Source organism: Oncorhynchus mykiss, chromosome 9 (assembly GCF_057628025.1).
Source record: "Oncorhynchus mykiss isolate SJ-2025 chromosome 9, ASM5762802v1, whole genome shotgun sequence".
Classification (NCBI taxonomy): domain Eukaryota; kingdom Metazoa; phylum Chordata; class Actinopteri; order Salmoniformes; family Salmonidae; genus Oncorhynchus; species Oncorhynchus mykiss.
Window position 1 is genome coordinate 84516172 of NC_143030.1, and position 16227 is coordinate 84532398.

At 42.2% G+C, this 16227-nt stretch overlaps 1 protein-coding gene across 7 annotated transcripts in view; it reads right to left on the minus strand.

Annotated features, from left to right (window-relative positions):
- The window catches only part of LOC110511300 (neural cell adhesion molecule L1.1), a 115239-nt gene that overhangs the window by 16788 nt on the left and 82224 nt on the right, over positions 1-16227 (minus strand). For all 7 annotated transcript variants that reach the window (XM_090185616.1, XM_090185613.1, XM_090185618.1 and 4 more), the window contains 2 exons: positions 3631-3744; positions 976-1125 (listed from right to left, as the gene is read on the minus strand). In XM_090185616.1, the coding sequence (XP_090041742.1) occupies positions 976-1125; positions 3631-3744 (264 nt within the window). The remainder of the gene's footprint in view (positions 1-975; positions 1126-3630; positions 3745-16227) is intronic.

Here is a 16227-nt window from a genome sequence, read left to right on the forward strand (position 1 = left end):
ACCTGGGCCCTGACAGACCTGGGCCCTGACAGACCTGGGCCCTGACAGACCTGGGCCCTGTCAGACCTGGGCCCTGTCAGACCTGGGCCCTGACAGACCTGGACCCTGACAGTAAATCGCAGTAAGACAAAAATAAGGGTGTTCCAAAAAGGTCCAGTTGCCAGGACCACAAATACTAATTCCATCTAGACACTGTTGCCCTAGAGTCCACAAAAAACAATACATACCTCGGCCTAAACATCAGCACCACAAGTAACTCTCACAAAGCTGTGAACGATCTGAGAGTCAAGGTAAGAAGGGCCTTCAATGCCATCAAAAGGAACATAAGATTTGACATACCAATTACGATCTGGCAAAAAAAAATGTAATCTGTTATAGAACCCAATGTGAGGTCTGGGGTCCGCTCACCAACTAAGAATTTAACCATATTGAAACTCTGCATGCAAATTCTGCAAAAAATCCTCTATGTACAACGCAAAACATCCAATAATGCGTGCAGAGCAGAATTAGGCCGATACTTGCTAATGATCTAAATCCAGAAAAGAGACGTTAAGTTCTACAACCACCAAAAATGAAGCAATTTCCAAACGTTCCATAACAAAGCAATAGCCGACAGATAGAGATAGAGATAGAGAGCGGGAGCGAAAAGTGAGAAGAGAGATCAGACAACATGAGAACATTGAAAGATGAGAGGTTGTGAAGTGGGTTCGATTCCCACTGGGGTGACATACTGAAATGAATCCACACCGTGTTTTAAGTTATATCATCTAAATGGCATACAGTATATGATTAAATATACAGAAATGTGTGTGTACGTCAGTATTTGTTTGTGTGAGCGAGTGTGTGTGATTGTGAGCGAGTGTGTGTGATTGTGTGTATGTGATTGTGTGTGTGTGTGATTGTGTGTGTGTGTGATTGTGTGTGTGTGTGAGTGTGTGATTGTGTGTGTGTGAGCGAGCGAGTGTGTATGTCTACCTGGACCGGTGGTCTGTATCTCGTCCTCCCAGTGTGTGTAGTTGCCATGGGTGATGAGGAGGCGGTACTGTGTTCCAGGCTGAAGACCCGTAAGCGAATAGAATGCCTGCAACGTGTTAACCTGTTCTGACTCCTCCCACTTACCCCCAACTACACACAAACACACACACAAACAAAAGTGAGAGACAAATATTGGATGAAAAAAGAGCAGAAACGGAAATCAAAAGACAAAAAAAAAAACTCCTCCCTGCCTCTGCAAATACTATCCTCCCCTCCATCTGTATATACTCTCCTCCCCTCCATCTGTATATACTCTCCTCCTCTCCATCTGTATATACTCTCCTCCCCTCCATCTGTATATACTCTCCTCCCCTCCATCTGTATATACTCTCCTCCCCTCCATCTGTATATACTCTCCTCCCCTCCATCTGTATATACTCTCCTCCCCTCCATCTGTATATACTCTCCTCCCCTCCATCTGTATATACTCTCCTCCCCTCCATCTGTATATACTCTCCTCCCCTCCATCTGTATATACTCTCCTCCCCTCCATCTGTATATACTCTCCTCCCCTCCATCTGTATATACTCTCCTCCCCTCCATCTGTATATACTCTCCTCCCCTCCATCTGTATATACTCTCCTCCCCTCCATCTGTATATACTCTCCTCCCCTCCATCTGTATATACTCTCCTCCCCTCCATCTGTATATACTCTCCTCCCCTCCCTGCCTCCACATATACTCTCCTCCCTTCCCTCCCTGCCTCCTTCCATTACTCCCTGCCTCCACATATACTCTCCTCCCCTCCATCTGTATATACTCTCCTCCTCTCCATCTGTATATACTCTCCTCCCCTCCATCTGTATATACTCTCCTCCCCTCCCTGCCTCCACATATACTCTCCTCCCTTCCCTCCCTGCCTCCTTCCATTACTCCCTCCCTCCACATATACTCTCCTCCCTTCCCTCCCTGCCTGCCTCCTTCCATTACTCCCTCCCTCCACATATACTCTCCTCCCCTCCATCTGTATATACTCTCCTCCTCTCCATCTGTATATACTCTCCTCCCCTCCATCTGTATATACTCTCCTCCCCTGCATCTGTATATACTCTCCTCCCCTCTATCTGTATATACTCTCCTCCCCTCCATCTATATATACTCTCCTCCCCTCCATCTGTATATACTCTCCTCCCCTCCATCTGTATATACACTCTCCTCCCCTCCTTCTATATATACTCTCCTCCCCTCCATCTGTATATACTCTCCTCCCCTCCATCTGTATATACTCTCCTCCCCTCCATCTGTATATACTCTCCTCCCCTCCCTGCCTCCACATATACTCTCCTCCCTTCCCTCCCTGCCTCCTTCCATTACTCCCTCCCTCCACATATACTCTCCTCCCTTCCCTCCCTGCCTGCCTCCTTCCATTACTCCCTCCCTCCACATATACTCTCCTCCCCTCCATCTGTATATACTCTCCTCCTCTCCATCTGTATATACTCTCCTCCCCTCCATCTGTATATACTCTCCTCCCCTGCATCTGTATATACTCTCCTCCCCTCTATCTGTATATACTCTCCTCCCCTCCATCTATATATACTCTCCTCCCCTCCATCTGTATATACTCTCCTCCCCTCCATCTGTATATACACTCTCCTCCCCTCCTTCTATATATACTCTCCTCCCCTCCATCTGTATATACTCTCCTCCCCTCCATCTGTATATACTCTCCTCCCCTCCATCTGTATATACTCTCCTCCCCTGCATCTGTATATACTCTCCTCCCCTCTATCTGTATATACTCTCCTCCCCTCCATCTATATATACTCTCCTCCCCTCCATCTGTATATACTTTCCTCCCCTCCATCTGTATATACTCTCCTCCCCTCCATCTGTATATACTCTCCTCCCCTCCATCTATATATACTTTCCTCTCCATCTGTATATACTCTCCTCCCCTCCATCTGTATATACTCTCCTCCCCTCCCTGCCTCCACATATACTCTCCTCCCTTCCCTCCCTGCCTCCTTCCATTACTCCCTCCCTCCACATATACTCTCCTCCCTTCCCTCCCTGCCTCCTTCCATTACTCCCTGCCTCCTTCCATTACTCCCTGCCTCCACATATACTCTCCTCCCCTCCATCTGTATATACTTTCCTCCTCTCCATCTGTATATACTCTCCTCCCCTCCATCTGTATATACTCTCCTCCCCTCCATCTGTATATACTCTCCTCCCCTCCCTGCCTCCACATATACTCTCCTCCCTTCCCTCCCTGCCTCCTTCCATTACTCCCTCCCTGCACATATACTCTCATCCCTTCCCTCCCTGCCTCCTTCCATTACTCCCTCCCTCCACATATACTCTCCTCCCCACCATCCCTCCCTACCTCACTGCCATACACTCCTCCCCTCACACCCTGCCTCCCTCCACATATACTCTCCTCCCCACCATCCCTCCCTACCTCCCTGCCCTACCTCCCTACCTCACTGCCCTACACTCCTCCCCTCACACCCTGCCTCCCTCCCTCACCAGTCTGGTGTAGATATACCATAGGTAGAAGGTAGTGTCACCAGTCTGGTGTAGATATACCATAGACAGAAGGTAGTGTCACCAGTCTGGTGTAGATGTACCATAGATAGAAGGTAGTCTCACCAGTCTTGCTGAGGTATTTGATGTGGAAGCTGTGGTTCCTATATCTGTCTCCAGGGACCCAGCTCAGGTTGACTGACCTTTCTCCTACCACTGTACTGATGTTACTGGGAGGTACTGAGGGGGGAGATCAATACATTAGTTTCTATCACAATACTGATGTTAGTGGGGGGGGGGGGGGGGGGGGGGCAATGTATTGGTTCCTATCACAATGCTGATGTTAGACTAACACGGGAATGGTTTCAATATCAATGTACAGTCTTTAATGTTCGCAGTGTTACATCTCCGTGTTAGTCTATACTGATCCCCGTGTTAGTGAGTACAGTTCTCTGTGTTAGTCTACACTGTTCTCTGTGTTAGTCTATGCTGATCCCTGTGTTAGTCTATACTGATCCCTGTGTTCGTCTATACTGTTCCCTATGTAACATCTCTGAGTTAGTCTATACTGTTCCCTATGTTAGTCTAAACTGTTCCCTGTGTTAGTCTATATTGTTCCCTGTGTTAGTCTATACTGTTCCCTGTGTAAATCTATACTGTTTCCTGTGTAACATCTGAGTTAGTCTATACTGTTCCCTGTGTTAGTCTATACTATTCCCTGTGTTAGTCTATACTGTTCCATATGTCAGTCTATACTGTTCCCTGTGTAACATATCTGAGTTAGTCTATAATGTTCCCTGTGTTAGTCTATACTGTTCCCTGTGTTAGTCTATACTGTTCCCTGTGTAACATCTCTGAGTTAGTCTATACTGTTCCCTGTGTTAGTTTATACTGTTTCCTGTGTCAGTCTATACTGTTCCCTGTATTAGTCTATCCTGTTCCCTGTGTTAGTCTATCCTGTTCCCTGTGTTAGTCTATCCTGTTCCCTGTGTTAGTCTATACTGTTCCCTGTGTTAGTCTATACTGTTCCCTGTGTTAGTCTATACTGTTCCCTGTGTTAGTCTATACTGTTCCCTGTGTTAGTCTAAACTGTTCCCTGTGTTAGTCTATACTGTTCCCTGTGTAACATCTCTGAGTTAGTCTATACTGTTCCCTGTGTTAGTATATAAAGTTCCCTGTGTTAGTCTATACTGTTCCCTGTGTTAGTCTATACTGTTGCCTGTGTTAGTCTACACTGTTCCCTGTGTTATATCTCTGTGTTAGTCGATACTGTTCCCTGTGTCAGTCTATACTGTTCCCTGTGTAACATCTCTGAGTAAGTCTATACTGTTCCCTGTGTTAGTCTATACTTTTCCCTGTGTTAGTCTATACTGTTCCCTGTGTTAGTCTATACTGTTCCCTGTGTTAGTCTATCCTGTTCCCTGTGTCAGTCTATACGGTTCCCTGTGTTAGTCTATATGTTAGTCTATACTGTTCCCTGTGTTAGTCTATACTGTTCCCTGTGTTAGTCTATACTGGTCCCTGTGTTAAAATCTCTGTGTTAGTCTATATGGTTCCCTGTGTTAGTCTATACGGTTCCCTGTGTTAGTATATATGTTAGTCGATACTGTTCCCTGTGTTAGTCTATACTGTTCCCTGTGTAACATCTCTGAGAAGGTCTATACTGTTCCCTGTGTTAGTCTATACTGTTCCCTGTGTCAGTCTATACTGTTCCCTGTGTTAGTCTATCCTGTTCCCTGTGTTAGTCTATCCTGTTCCCTGTGTTAGTCTATACTGTTCCCTGTGTTAGTTTATACTGTTCCCTGTGTTAGTCTATACTGTTCCCTGTGTTAGTCTATACTGTTCCCTGTGTTAGTCTATACTGTTCCCTGTGTAACATCTCTGAGTTAGTCTATACTGTTCCCTGTGTTAGTATATACTGTTCCCTGTGTTAGTCTATACTGTTCCCTGTGTTAGTCTATACTGTTCCCTGTGTTAGTCTACACTGTTCCGTGTTACATCTCTGTGTTAGTCGATACTGTTCCCTGTGTTAGTCTATACTGTTCCCTGTGTAACATCTCTGAGTTAGTCTATACTGTTCCCTGTGTTAGTCTATATTTTTCCCTGTGTTAGTCTATACTGTTCCCTGTGTTAGTCTATACTGTTCCCTGTGTTAGTCTATCCTGTTCCCTGTGTCAGTCTATACGGTTCCCTGTGTTAGTCTATATGTTAGTCTATACTGTTCCCTGTGTTAGTCTATACTGTTCCCTGTGTTAGTCTATACTGGTCCATGTGCTAAATCTCTGTGTTAGTCTATATGGTTCCCTGTGTTAGTCTATACGGTTCCCTGTGTTAGTCTATAAGGTTCCCTGTGTTAGTCTACACGGTTCCCTGTGTTGCATCTATGTTAGTCTATACTGTTCTCTGTGTTAGTCTATATGTTTCCCTGTGTTAATCTATACGGTTCCCTATGTTAGTCTATAAGGTTCCCTGTGTTAGTCTATACGGTTCCCTGTGTTGCTTCTATGTTAGTCTATACTGTTCTCTGTGTTAGTCTATACTGTTCCCTGTGTCCGTCTATACTGTTCCATGTCTAACATCTCCGTGTTAGCCTATACTGTTCCCTGTGTAACATCTCTGTGTTAGTCTATACTGTTCCCTACCTTAGTCTATACTGTTCCCTGTGTTAGTCTATACTGTTCCCTGTGTTAGTCTATACTGTTCCCTGTGTTAGTCTATACTGTTCCCTGTGTTAGTCTATACTGTTCCCTTTGTTAGTCTATACTGTTCCCTGTGTAACATCTCTGAGTTAGTCTATACTGTTCCCTGTGTTAGTCTATATGGTTCCCTGTGTTAGTCTATATGGTTCCCTATGTTAGTCTATACGGTTCCCTGTGTTGCGTCTATGTTAGTCTATACTGTTCTATGTGTTAGTCTATACTGTTCCCTGTGTCCGTCTATACTGTTCCATGTCTAACATCTCTGTGTTAGTCTATACTGTTCCCTGTGTAACATCTGTGTTAGTCTATACTGTTCCCTATCTTAGTCTATACTGTTCCCTGTGTAACATCTCTGAGTTAGTCTATACTGTTCCCTGTGTTAGTCTATATGGTTCCCTGTGTTAGTCTATACGGTTCACTATGTTAGTCTATACGGTTCCCTGTGTTGCGTCTATGTTAGTCTATACTGTTCTCTGTGTTAGTCTATATGGTTCCCTGTGTTAGTCTATACTGTTCCCTGCGTTAGTCTATACTGTTCCCTGTGTTAGTCTATACGGTTCCCTGTGTTGCTTTTATGTTAGTCTATACTGTTCTCTGTGTTAGTCTATACTGTTCCCTGTGTCCGTCTATACTGTTCCATGTCTAACATCTCCGTGTTAGCCTATACTGTTCCCTGTGTAACATCTCTGTGTTAGTATATACTGTTCCCTATCTTAGTCTATACTGTTCCATGTGTTGCATCTATATGTTAGTCTATACTGTTCCCTGTGTTAGTCTATACTGTTCCCTTTGTTAGTCTATACTGTTCCCTGTGTAACATCTCTGAGTTAGTCTATACTGTTCCCTGTGTTAGTCTATATGGTTCCCTGTGTTAGTCTATACGGTTCCCTATGTTAGTCTATACGGTTCCCTGTGTTGCGTCTATGTTAGTCGATACTGTTCTCTGTGTTAGTCTATACTGTTCCCTGTGTCCGTCTATACTGTTTCATGTCTAACATCTCTGTGTTAGTCTATACTGTTCCCTGTGTAACATCTGTGTTAGTCTATACTGTTCCCTATCTTAGTCTATACTGCTCCCTGTGTTAGTCTATACTGTTCCCTGTGTTAGTCTATACTGTCCCATTTGTTAGTCTATACTGTTCCCTGTGTTAGTCTATACTGTTCCCTGTGTTAGTCTATACTGTTCCCTGTGTTAGTCTATACTGTCCCATGTGTTAGTCTATACTGTTCCCTGTGTTAGTCTATACTGTTCCCTGTGTTACTCTATACTGTTCCCTGTGCTAGTCTATACTGTTCCCTGTGCTAGTCTATACTGTTCCCTGTGTTAGTCTATACTGTTCCCTGTGTTAGTCTATACTGTTCCCTGTGTTAGTCTATACTGTTCCCTGTGTTAGTCTATACTGTTCCCTGTGTTAGTCTATACTGTTCCCTGTGTTAGTCTATATGTTAGTCTATACTGTTCACTGTATTAGTCTATGCTGTTCCCTGTGTTAGTCTTACTGTTCCCTGTGTTAGTCTATACTGTTCCCTGTGTAAGATCTCTGAGTTAGTCTATACTGTTCCCTGTGTTAGTCTATACGGTTCCTTGTGTTAGTCTATAAGGTTCCCTGTGTTAGTCTATACTGTTCCCTGTGTTAGTCTATATGTTAGTCGATACTGTTCCCTGTGTTAGTCTATACTGTTCCCTGTGTAACATATCTGAGTTAGTCTATACTGTTCCCTGTGTTAGTCTATACTGTTCCCTGTGTCAGTCTATCCTGTTCCCTGTGTTAGTCTATACTGTTCCCTGTGTCAGTCTATCCTGTTCCCTGTATTAGTCTATACTGTTCCCTGTTTTAGTCTATACTGTTCTCTGTGTTAGTCTATACTGTTCCCTGTGTCCGTCTATACTGTTCCATGTCTAACATCTCTGTGTTAGTCCATACTGTTCCCTGTGTAACATCTGTGTTAGTCTATACTGTTCCCTATCTTAGTCTATACTGTTCCCTGTGTTAGTCTATACTGTTCCCTGTTTTAGTCTATACTGTTCCCTGTGTAACATCTCTGAGTTAGTCTATACTGTTCCCTGTGTTAGTCTATATGTTAGTCTATACTGTTCACTGTATTAGTCTATGCTGTTCCCTGTGTTAGTCTATGCTGTTCCCTGTGTTAGTCTATAATGATCCCTGTGTTAGTCTGTACTGTTCTCCGAGCTAGTATATACTGTTGTGTTGGTCTATACTGTTCCCTGTGTTACATCTCATTTTTAGTCTATACTGTTCCCTGTGTTAATCTATACTGTTCCCTGTGTCAGTCTATCCGGTTCCATGTGTTAGTCTATACTGTTCCCTGTGTAACATCTCTGTGTTAGTCTATACTGTTCCCTGTGTAACATCTCTGAGTTAGTCTATACTGTTCCCTGTGTTAGTCTATACTGTTCCCGGTGTTAGTCTATACTGTTCCCTGTGTAAATCTATACTGTTCCCTGTGTAACATTTCTGAGTTAGTCTATACTGTTCCCTGTGTTAGTCTATACTGTTCCCTGTGTTAGTCAATACTGTTCCATGTGTCAGTCTATACTTTTCCCTGTGTTAGTCTATACTGTTCCCTGTGTAACATCTCTGAGTTAGTCTATACTGTTCCCTGTGTTAGTCTATACTGTTCCCTGTGTTAGTCCATATGTTAGTCGATACTGTTCCCTGTGTAACATCTCTGAGTTAGTCTATACTGTTCCCTGTGTAAGTCTATGTTAGTCTATACTGTTCACTATGTTAGTCTATACGGTTCCCTGTGTTGCGTCTATGTTAGTCTATACTGTTCTCTGTGTTAGTCTATATGGTTCCCTGTGTTAGTCTATACTGTTCCCTGCGTTAGTCTATACTGTTCCCTGTGTTAGTCTATACGGTTCCCTGTGTTGCTTTTATGTTAGTCTATACTGTTCTCTGTGTTAGTCTATACTGTTCCCTGTGTCCGTCTATACTGTTCCATGTCTAACATCTCCGTGTTAGCCTATACTGTTCCCTGTGTAACATCTCTGTGTTAGTATATACTGTTCCCTATCTTAGTCTATACTGTTCCATGTGTTGCATCTATATGTTAGTCTATACTGTTCCCTGTGTTAGTCTATACTGTTCCCTTTGTTAGTCTATACTGTTCCCTGTGTAACATCTCTGAGTTAGTCTATACTGTTCCCTGTGTTAGTCTATATGGTTCCCTGTGTTAGTCTATACGGTTCCCTATGTTAGTCTATACGGTTCCCTGTGTTGCGTCTATGTTAGTCGATACTGTTCTCTGTGTTAGTCTATACTGTTCCCTGTGTCCGTCTATACTGTTTCATGTCTAACATCTCTGTGTTAGTCTATACTGTTCCCTGTGTAACATCTGTGTTAGTCTATACTGTTCCCTATCTTAGTCTATACTGCTCCCTGTGTTAGTCTATACTGTTCCCTGTGTTAGTCTATACTGTCCCATTTGTTAGTCTATACTGTTCCCTGTGTTAGTCTATACTGTTCCCTGTGTTAGTCTATACTGTTCCCTGTGTTAGTCTATACTGTCCCATGTGTTAGTCTATACTGTTCCCTGTGTTAGTCTATACTGTTCCCTGTGTTACTCTATACTGTTCCCTGTGCTAGTCTATACTGTTCCCTGTGCTAGTCTATACTGTTCCCTGTGTTAGTCTATACTGTTCCCTGTGTTAGTCTATACTGTTCCCTGTGTTAGTCTATACTGTTCCCTGTGTTAGTCTATACTGTTCCCTGTGTTAGTCTATACTGTTCCCTGTGTTAGTCTATATGTTAGTCTATACTGTTCACTGTATTAGTCTATGCTGTTCCCTGTGTTATTCTTACTGTTCCCTGTGTTAGTCTATACTGTTCCCTGTGTAAGATCTCTGAGTTAGTCTATACTGTTCCCTGTGTTAGTCTATACGGTTCCTTGTGTTAGTCTATAAGGTTCCCTGTGTTAGTCTATACTGTTCCCTGTGTTAGTCTATATGTTAGTCGATACTGTTCCCTGTGTTAGTCTATACTGTTCCCTGTGTAACATATCTGAGTTAGTCTATACTGTTCCCTGTGTTAGTCTATACTGTTCCCTGTGTCAGTCTATCCTGTTCCCTGTGTTAGTCTATACTGTTCCCTGTGTCAGTCTATCCTGTTCCCTGTATTAGTCTATACTGTTCCCTGTTTTAGTCTATACTGTTCTCTGTGTTAGTCTATACTGTTCCCTGTGTCCGTCTATACTGTTCCATGTCTAACATCTCTGTGTTAGTCCATACTGTTCCCTGTGTAACATCTGTGTTAGTCTATACTGTTCCCTATCTTAGTCTATACTGTTCCCTGTGTTAGTCTATACTGTTCCCTGTTTTAGTCTATACTGTTCCCTGTGTAACATCTCTGAGTTAGTCTATACTGTTCCCTGTGTTAGTCTATATGTTAGTCTATACTGTTCACTGTATTAGTCTATGCTGTTCCCTGTGTTAGTCTATGCTGTTCCCTGTGTTAGTCTATAATGATCCCTGTGTTAGTCTGTACTGTTCTCCGAGCTAGTATATACTGTTGTGTTGGTCTATACTGTTCCCTGTGTTACATCTCATTTTTAGTCTATACTGTTCCCTGTGTTAATCTATACTGTTCCCTGTGTCAGTCTATCCGGTTCCATGTGTTAGTCTATACTGTTCCCTGTGTAACATCTCTGTGTTAGTCTATACTGTTCCCTGTGTAACATCTCTGAGTTAGTCTATACTGTTCCCTGTGTTAGTCTATACTGTTCCCGGTGTTAGTCTATACTGTTCCCTGTGTAAATCTATACTGTTCCCTGTGTAACATTTCTGAGTTAGTCTATACTGTTCCCTGTGTTAGTCTATACTGTTCCCTGTGTTAGTCAATACTGTTCCATGTGTCAGTCTATACTTTTCCCTGTGTTAGTCTATACTGTTCCCTGTGTAACATCTCTGAGTTAGTCTATACTGTTCCCTGTGTTAGTCTATACTGTTCCCTGTGTTAGTCCATATGTTAGTCGATACTGTTCCCTGTGTAACATCTCTGAGTTAGTCTATACTGTTCCCTGTGTAAGTCTATACTGTTCCCTATGTCAGTCTATCCTGTTCCCTGTATTAGTATATACTGTTCCCTGTGTCGGTCTATCCTGTTCCCTGTGTTAGTCTATACTGTTCCCTGTGTTAGTCTATACTGTTCCCTGTGGTAGTCTATACTGTTCCCTGTGGTAGTCTATACTGTTCCCTGTGTAAGATCTCTGAGTTAGTCTATAAGGTTCCCTGTGTTATTCTATACTGTTCCCTGTGTTAGTCTATATGTTAGTCGATACTGTTCCCTGTGTTAGTCTATACTGTTCCCTGTGTAACATATCTGAGTTAGTCTATACTGTTCCCTGTGTTAGTCTATACTGTTCCCTGTGTCAGTCTATCCTGTTCCCTGTGTTAGTCTATACTGTTCCCTGTGTCAGTCTATCCTGTTCCCTGTATTAGTCTATACTGTTCCCTGTTTTAGTCTATACTGTTCCCTGTGTAACATCTCTGAGTTAGTCTATACTGTTCCCTGTGTTAGTCTATATGGTTCCCTGTGTTGCATCTATGTTAGTCTATACTGTTCTCTGTGTTAGTCTATACTGTTCCCTGTGTCCGTCTATACTGTTCCATGTCTAACATCTCTGTGTTAGTCTATACTGTTCCCTGTGTAACATCTGTGTTAGTCTATACTGTTCCCTATCTTAGTCTATACTGTTCCCTGTGTTAGTCTATACTGTTCCCTGTTTTAGTCTATACTGTTCCCTGTGTAACATCTCTGAGTTAGTCTATACTGTTCCCTGTGTTAGTCTATATGGTTCCCTTTGTTAGTCTATACGGTTCCCTATGTTAGTCTATACGGTTCCCTGTGTTGCATCTATGTTAGTCTATACTGTTCTCTGTGTTAGTCTATACTGTTCCCTGTGTCCGTCTATACTGTTCCATGTCTAACATCTCTGTGTTAGTCTATACTGTTCCCTGTGTAACATCTGTGTTAGTCTATACTGTTCCCTGTGTTAGTCTATACTGTTCCCTGTTTTAGTCTATACTGTTCCCTGTGTAACATCTCTGAGTTAGTCTATACTGTTCCCTGTGTTAGTCTATATGGTTCCCTTTGTTAGTCTATAAGGTTCCCTATGTTAGTCTATACGGTTCCCTGTGTTGCATCTATGTTAGTCTATACTGTTCCCTATCTCAGTCTATACTGTTCCCTGTGTTAGTCTATACTGTTCCCTGTGTTAGTCTATACTGTCCCCTGTGTTAGTCTATACTGTTCCCTGTGTTAGTCTATACTGTTCCCTGTGTTAGTCTAGACTGTTCCCTGTGTAAGATCTCTGAGTTAGTCTATACTGTTCCCTGTGTTAGTCTATACGGTTCCTTGTGTTAGTCTATAAGGTTCCCTGTGTTAGTCTATACTGTTCCCTGTGTTAGTCTATATGTTAGTCGATACTGTTCCCTGTGTTAGTCTATACTGTTCCCTGTGTAACATATCTGAGTTAGTCTATACTGTTCCCTGTGTTAGTCTATACTGTTCCCTGTGTCAGTCTATCCTGTTCCCTGTGTTAGTCTATACTGTTCCCTGTGTCAGTCTATCCTGTTCCCTGTATTAGTCTATACTGTTCCCTGTTTTAGTCTATACTGTTCTCTGTGTTAGTCTATACTGTTCCCTGTGTCCGTCTATACTGTTCCATGTCTAACATCTCTGTGTTAGTCCATACTGTTCCCTGTGTAACATCTGTGTTAGTCTATACTGTTCCCTATCTTAGTCTATACTGTTCCCTGTGTTAGTCTATACTGTTCCCTGTTTTAGTCTATACTGTTCCCTGTGTAACATCTCTGAGTTAGTCTATACTGTTCCCTGTGTTAGTCTATATGTTAGTCTATACTGTTCACTGTATTAGTCTATGCTGTTCCCTGTGTTAGTCTATGCTGTTCCCTGTGTTAGTCTATAATGATCCCTGTGTTAGTCTGTACTGTTCTCCGAGCTAGTATATACTGTTGTGTTGGTCTATACTGTTCCCTGTGTTACATCTCATTTTTAGTCTATACTGTTCCCTGTGTTAATCTATACTGTTCCCTGTGTCAGTCTATCCGGTTCCATGTGTTAGTCTATACTGTTCCCTGTGTAACATCTCTGTGTTAGTCTATACTGTTCCCTGTGTAACATCTCTGAGTTAGTCTATACTGTTCCCTGTGTTAGTCTATACTGTTCCCGGTGTTAGTCTATACTGTTCCCTGTGTAAATCTATACTGTTCCCTGTGTAACATTTCTGAGTTAGTCTATACTGTTCCCTGTGTTAGTCTATACTGTTCCCTGTGTTAGTCAATACTGTTCCATGTGTCAGTCTATACTTTTCCCTGTGTTAGTCTATACTGTTCCCTGTGTAACATCTCTGAGTTAGTCTATACTGTTCCCTGTGTTAGTCTATACTGTTCCCTGTGTTAGTCCATATGTTAGTCGATACTGTTCCCTGTGTAACATCTCTGAGTTAGTCTATACTGTTCCCTGTGTAAGTCTATACTGTTCCCTATGTCAGTCTATCCTGTTCCCTGTATTAGTATATACTGTTCCCTGTGTCGGTCTATCCTGTTCCCTGTGTTAGTCTATACTGTTCCCTGTGTTAGTCTATACTGTTCCCTGTGGTAGTCTATACTGTTCCCTGTGGTAGTCTATACTGTTCCCTGTGTAAGATCTCTGAGTTAGTCTATAAGGTTCCCTGTGTTATTCTATACTGTTCCCTGTGTTAGTCTATATGTTAGTCGATACTGTTCCCTGTGTTAGTCTATACTGTTCCCTGTGTAACATATCTGAGTTAGTCTATACTGTTCCCTGTGTTAGTCTATACTGTTCCCTGTGTCAGTCTATCCTGTTCCCTGTGTTAGTCTATACTGTTCCCTGTGTCAGTCTATCCTGTTCCCTGTATTAGTCTATACTGTTCCCTGTTTTAGTCTATACTGTTCCCTGTGTAACATCTCTGAGTTAGTCTATACTGTTCCCTGTGTTAGTCTATATGGTTCCCTGTGTTGCATCTATGTTAGTCTATACTGTTCTCTGTGTTAGTCTATACTGTTCCCTGTGTCCGTCTATACTGTTCCATGTCTAACATCTCTGTGTTAGTCTATACTGTTCCCTGTGTAACATCTGTGTTAGTCTATACTGTTCCCTATCTTAGTCTATACTGTTCCCTGTGTTAGTCTATACTGTTCCCTGTTTTAGTCTATACTGTTCCCTGTGTAACATCTCTGAGTTAGTCTATACTGTTCCCTGTGTTAGTCTATATGGTTCCCTTTGTTAGTCTATACGGTTCCCTATGTTAGTCTATACGGTTCCCTGTGTTGCATCTATGTTAGTCTATACTGTTCTCTGTGTTAGTCTATACTGTTCCCTGTGTCCGTCTATACTGTTCCATGTCTAACATCTCTGTGTTAGTCTATACTGTTCCCTGTGTAACATCTGTGTTAGTCTATACTGTTCCCTGTGTTAGTCTATACTGTTCCCTGTTTTAGTCTATACTGTTCCCTGTGTAACATCTCTGAGTTAGTCTATACTGTTCCCTGTGTTAGTCTATATGGTTCCCTTTGTTAGTCTATAAGGTTCCCTATGTTAGTCTATACGGTTCCCTGTGTTGCATCTATGTTAGTCTATACTGTTCCCTATCTCAGTCTATACTGTTCCCTGTGTTAGTCTATACTGTTCCCTGTGTTAGTCTATACTGTCCCCTGTGTTAGTCTATACTGTTCCCTGTGTTAGTCTATACTGTTCCCTGTGTTAGTCTAGACTGTTCCCTGTGCTAGTCTATACTGTTCCCTGTGCTAGTCTATACTGTTCCCTGTGTTAGTCTATATTGTTCCCTGTGTTAGTCTATACTGTTCCCTGTGTTAGTCTATACTTTTCCCTGTGTTAGTCTATAATGATCCCTGTGTTAGTCTATACTGTTCTCCGAGCTAGTATATACTGTTGTATTGGTCTATACTGTTCCCCGTGTTAGTCTATACTGTTCCATGTGTTAATCTACACTGTTCCCTGTGTCAGTCTATCCGGTTCCATGTGTTAGTCTATACTGTTCCCTGTGTACATCTATACTGTTCCTTGTGTTACATCTCTGTGTTAGTCTATACTGTTCCCTGTCTAATATCTCTGTGTTAGTCTATACTGTTCCCTGTCTAACATCTGTGTTAGTCTATACTGTTCCGTGTGTAACATCTCTGAGTTAGTCTATACTGTTCCCTGTGTTAGTCTATACTGTTCCCTGTGTTAGTCTATACTGTTCCCTGTGTTAGTTTATACTGTTCCATGTGTCAGTCTATACTGTTCCCTGTGTTAGTCTATATTGTTCCCTGTGTAACATCTCTGAGTTAGTCTATACTGTTCCCTGTCTTAGTCTATACTGTTCCCTGTGTTAGTCTATATTGTTCCCTGTGTTAGTCTATACTGTTCCCTGTGTTAGTCCATATGTTAGTCTATACTGTTCCCTGTGTAACATCTCTGAGTTAGTCTATACTTTTCCCTGTGTTAGTATATACTGTTCCCTGTGTTAGTCTAAACTGTTCCCTTTGTTGTTCTATACTTTTCCCTGTGTTAGTCTATTCTGTTCCCTGTATTAATCTATATTGTTCCCTGTGTTACATCTCTGTGTTAGTCTATACTGTTCCCTGTGTTAGTCTATACTGTTCCCTGTGTTAGTCTATACTGTTCCCTGTGTTAGTCTATACTGTTCCCTGTGTAACATCTCTGAGTTAGTCTATACCGTTCCCCATGTTAGTCTATTCTGTTCCCTGTGTTAGTCTATATGTTAGTCTATGCTGTTCCCTGTGTTAGTCTATGCTGTTCCCTGTGTTAGTCTATACTGTTCCCTGTGTAACATCTCTGAGTTAGTCTATACTGTTCCCTGTGTTAGTCTATACTGATCCCTGTGTTAGTCCATATTGTTCTTAGTGTAACATATCTGTGTTAGAGATGTAACACAGGGAACCATATGGACTAACACAGAGATGAAATACAGGGAACAGTACTGACTGTGTTAA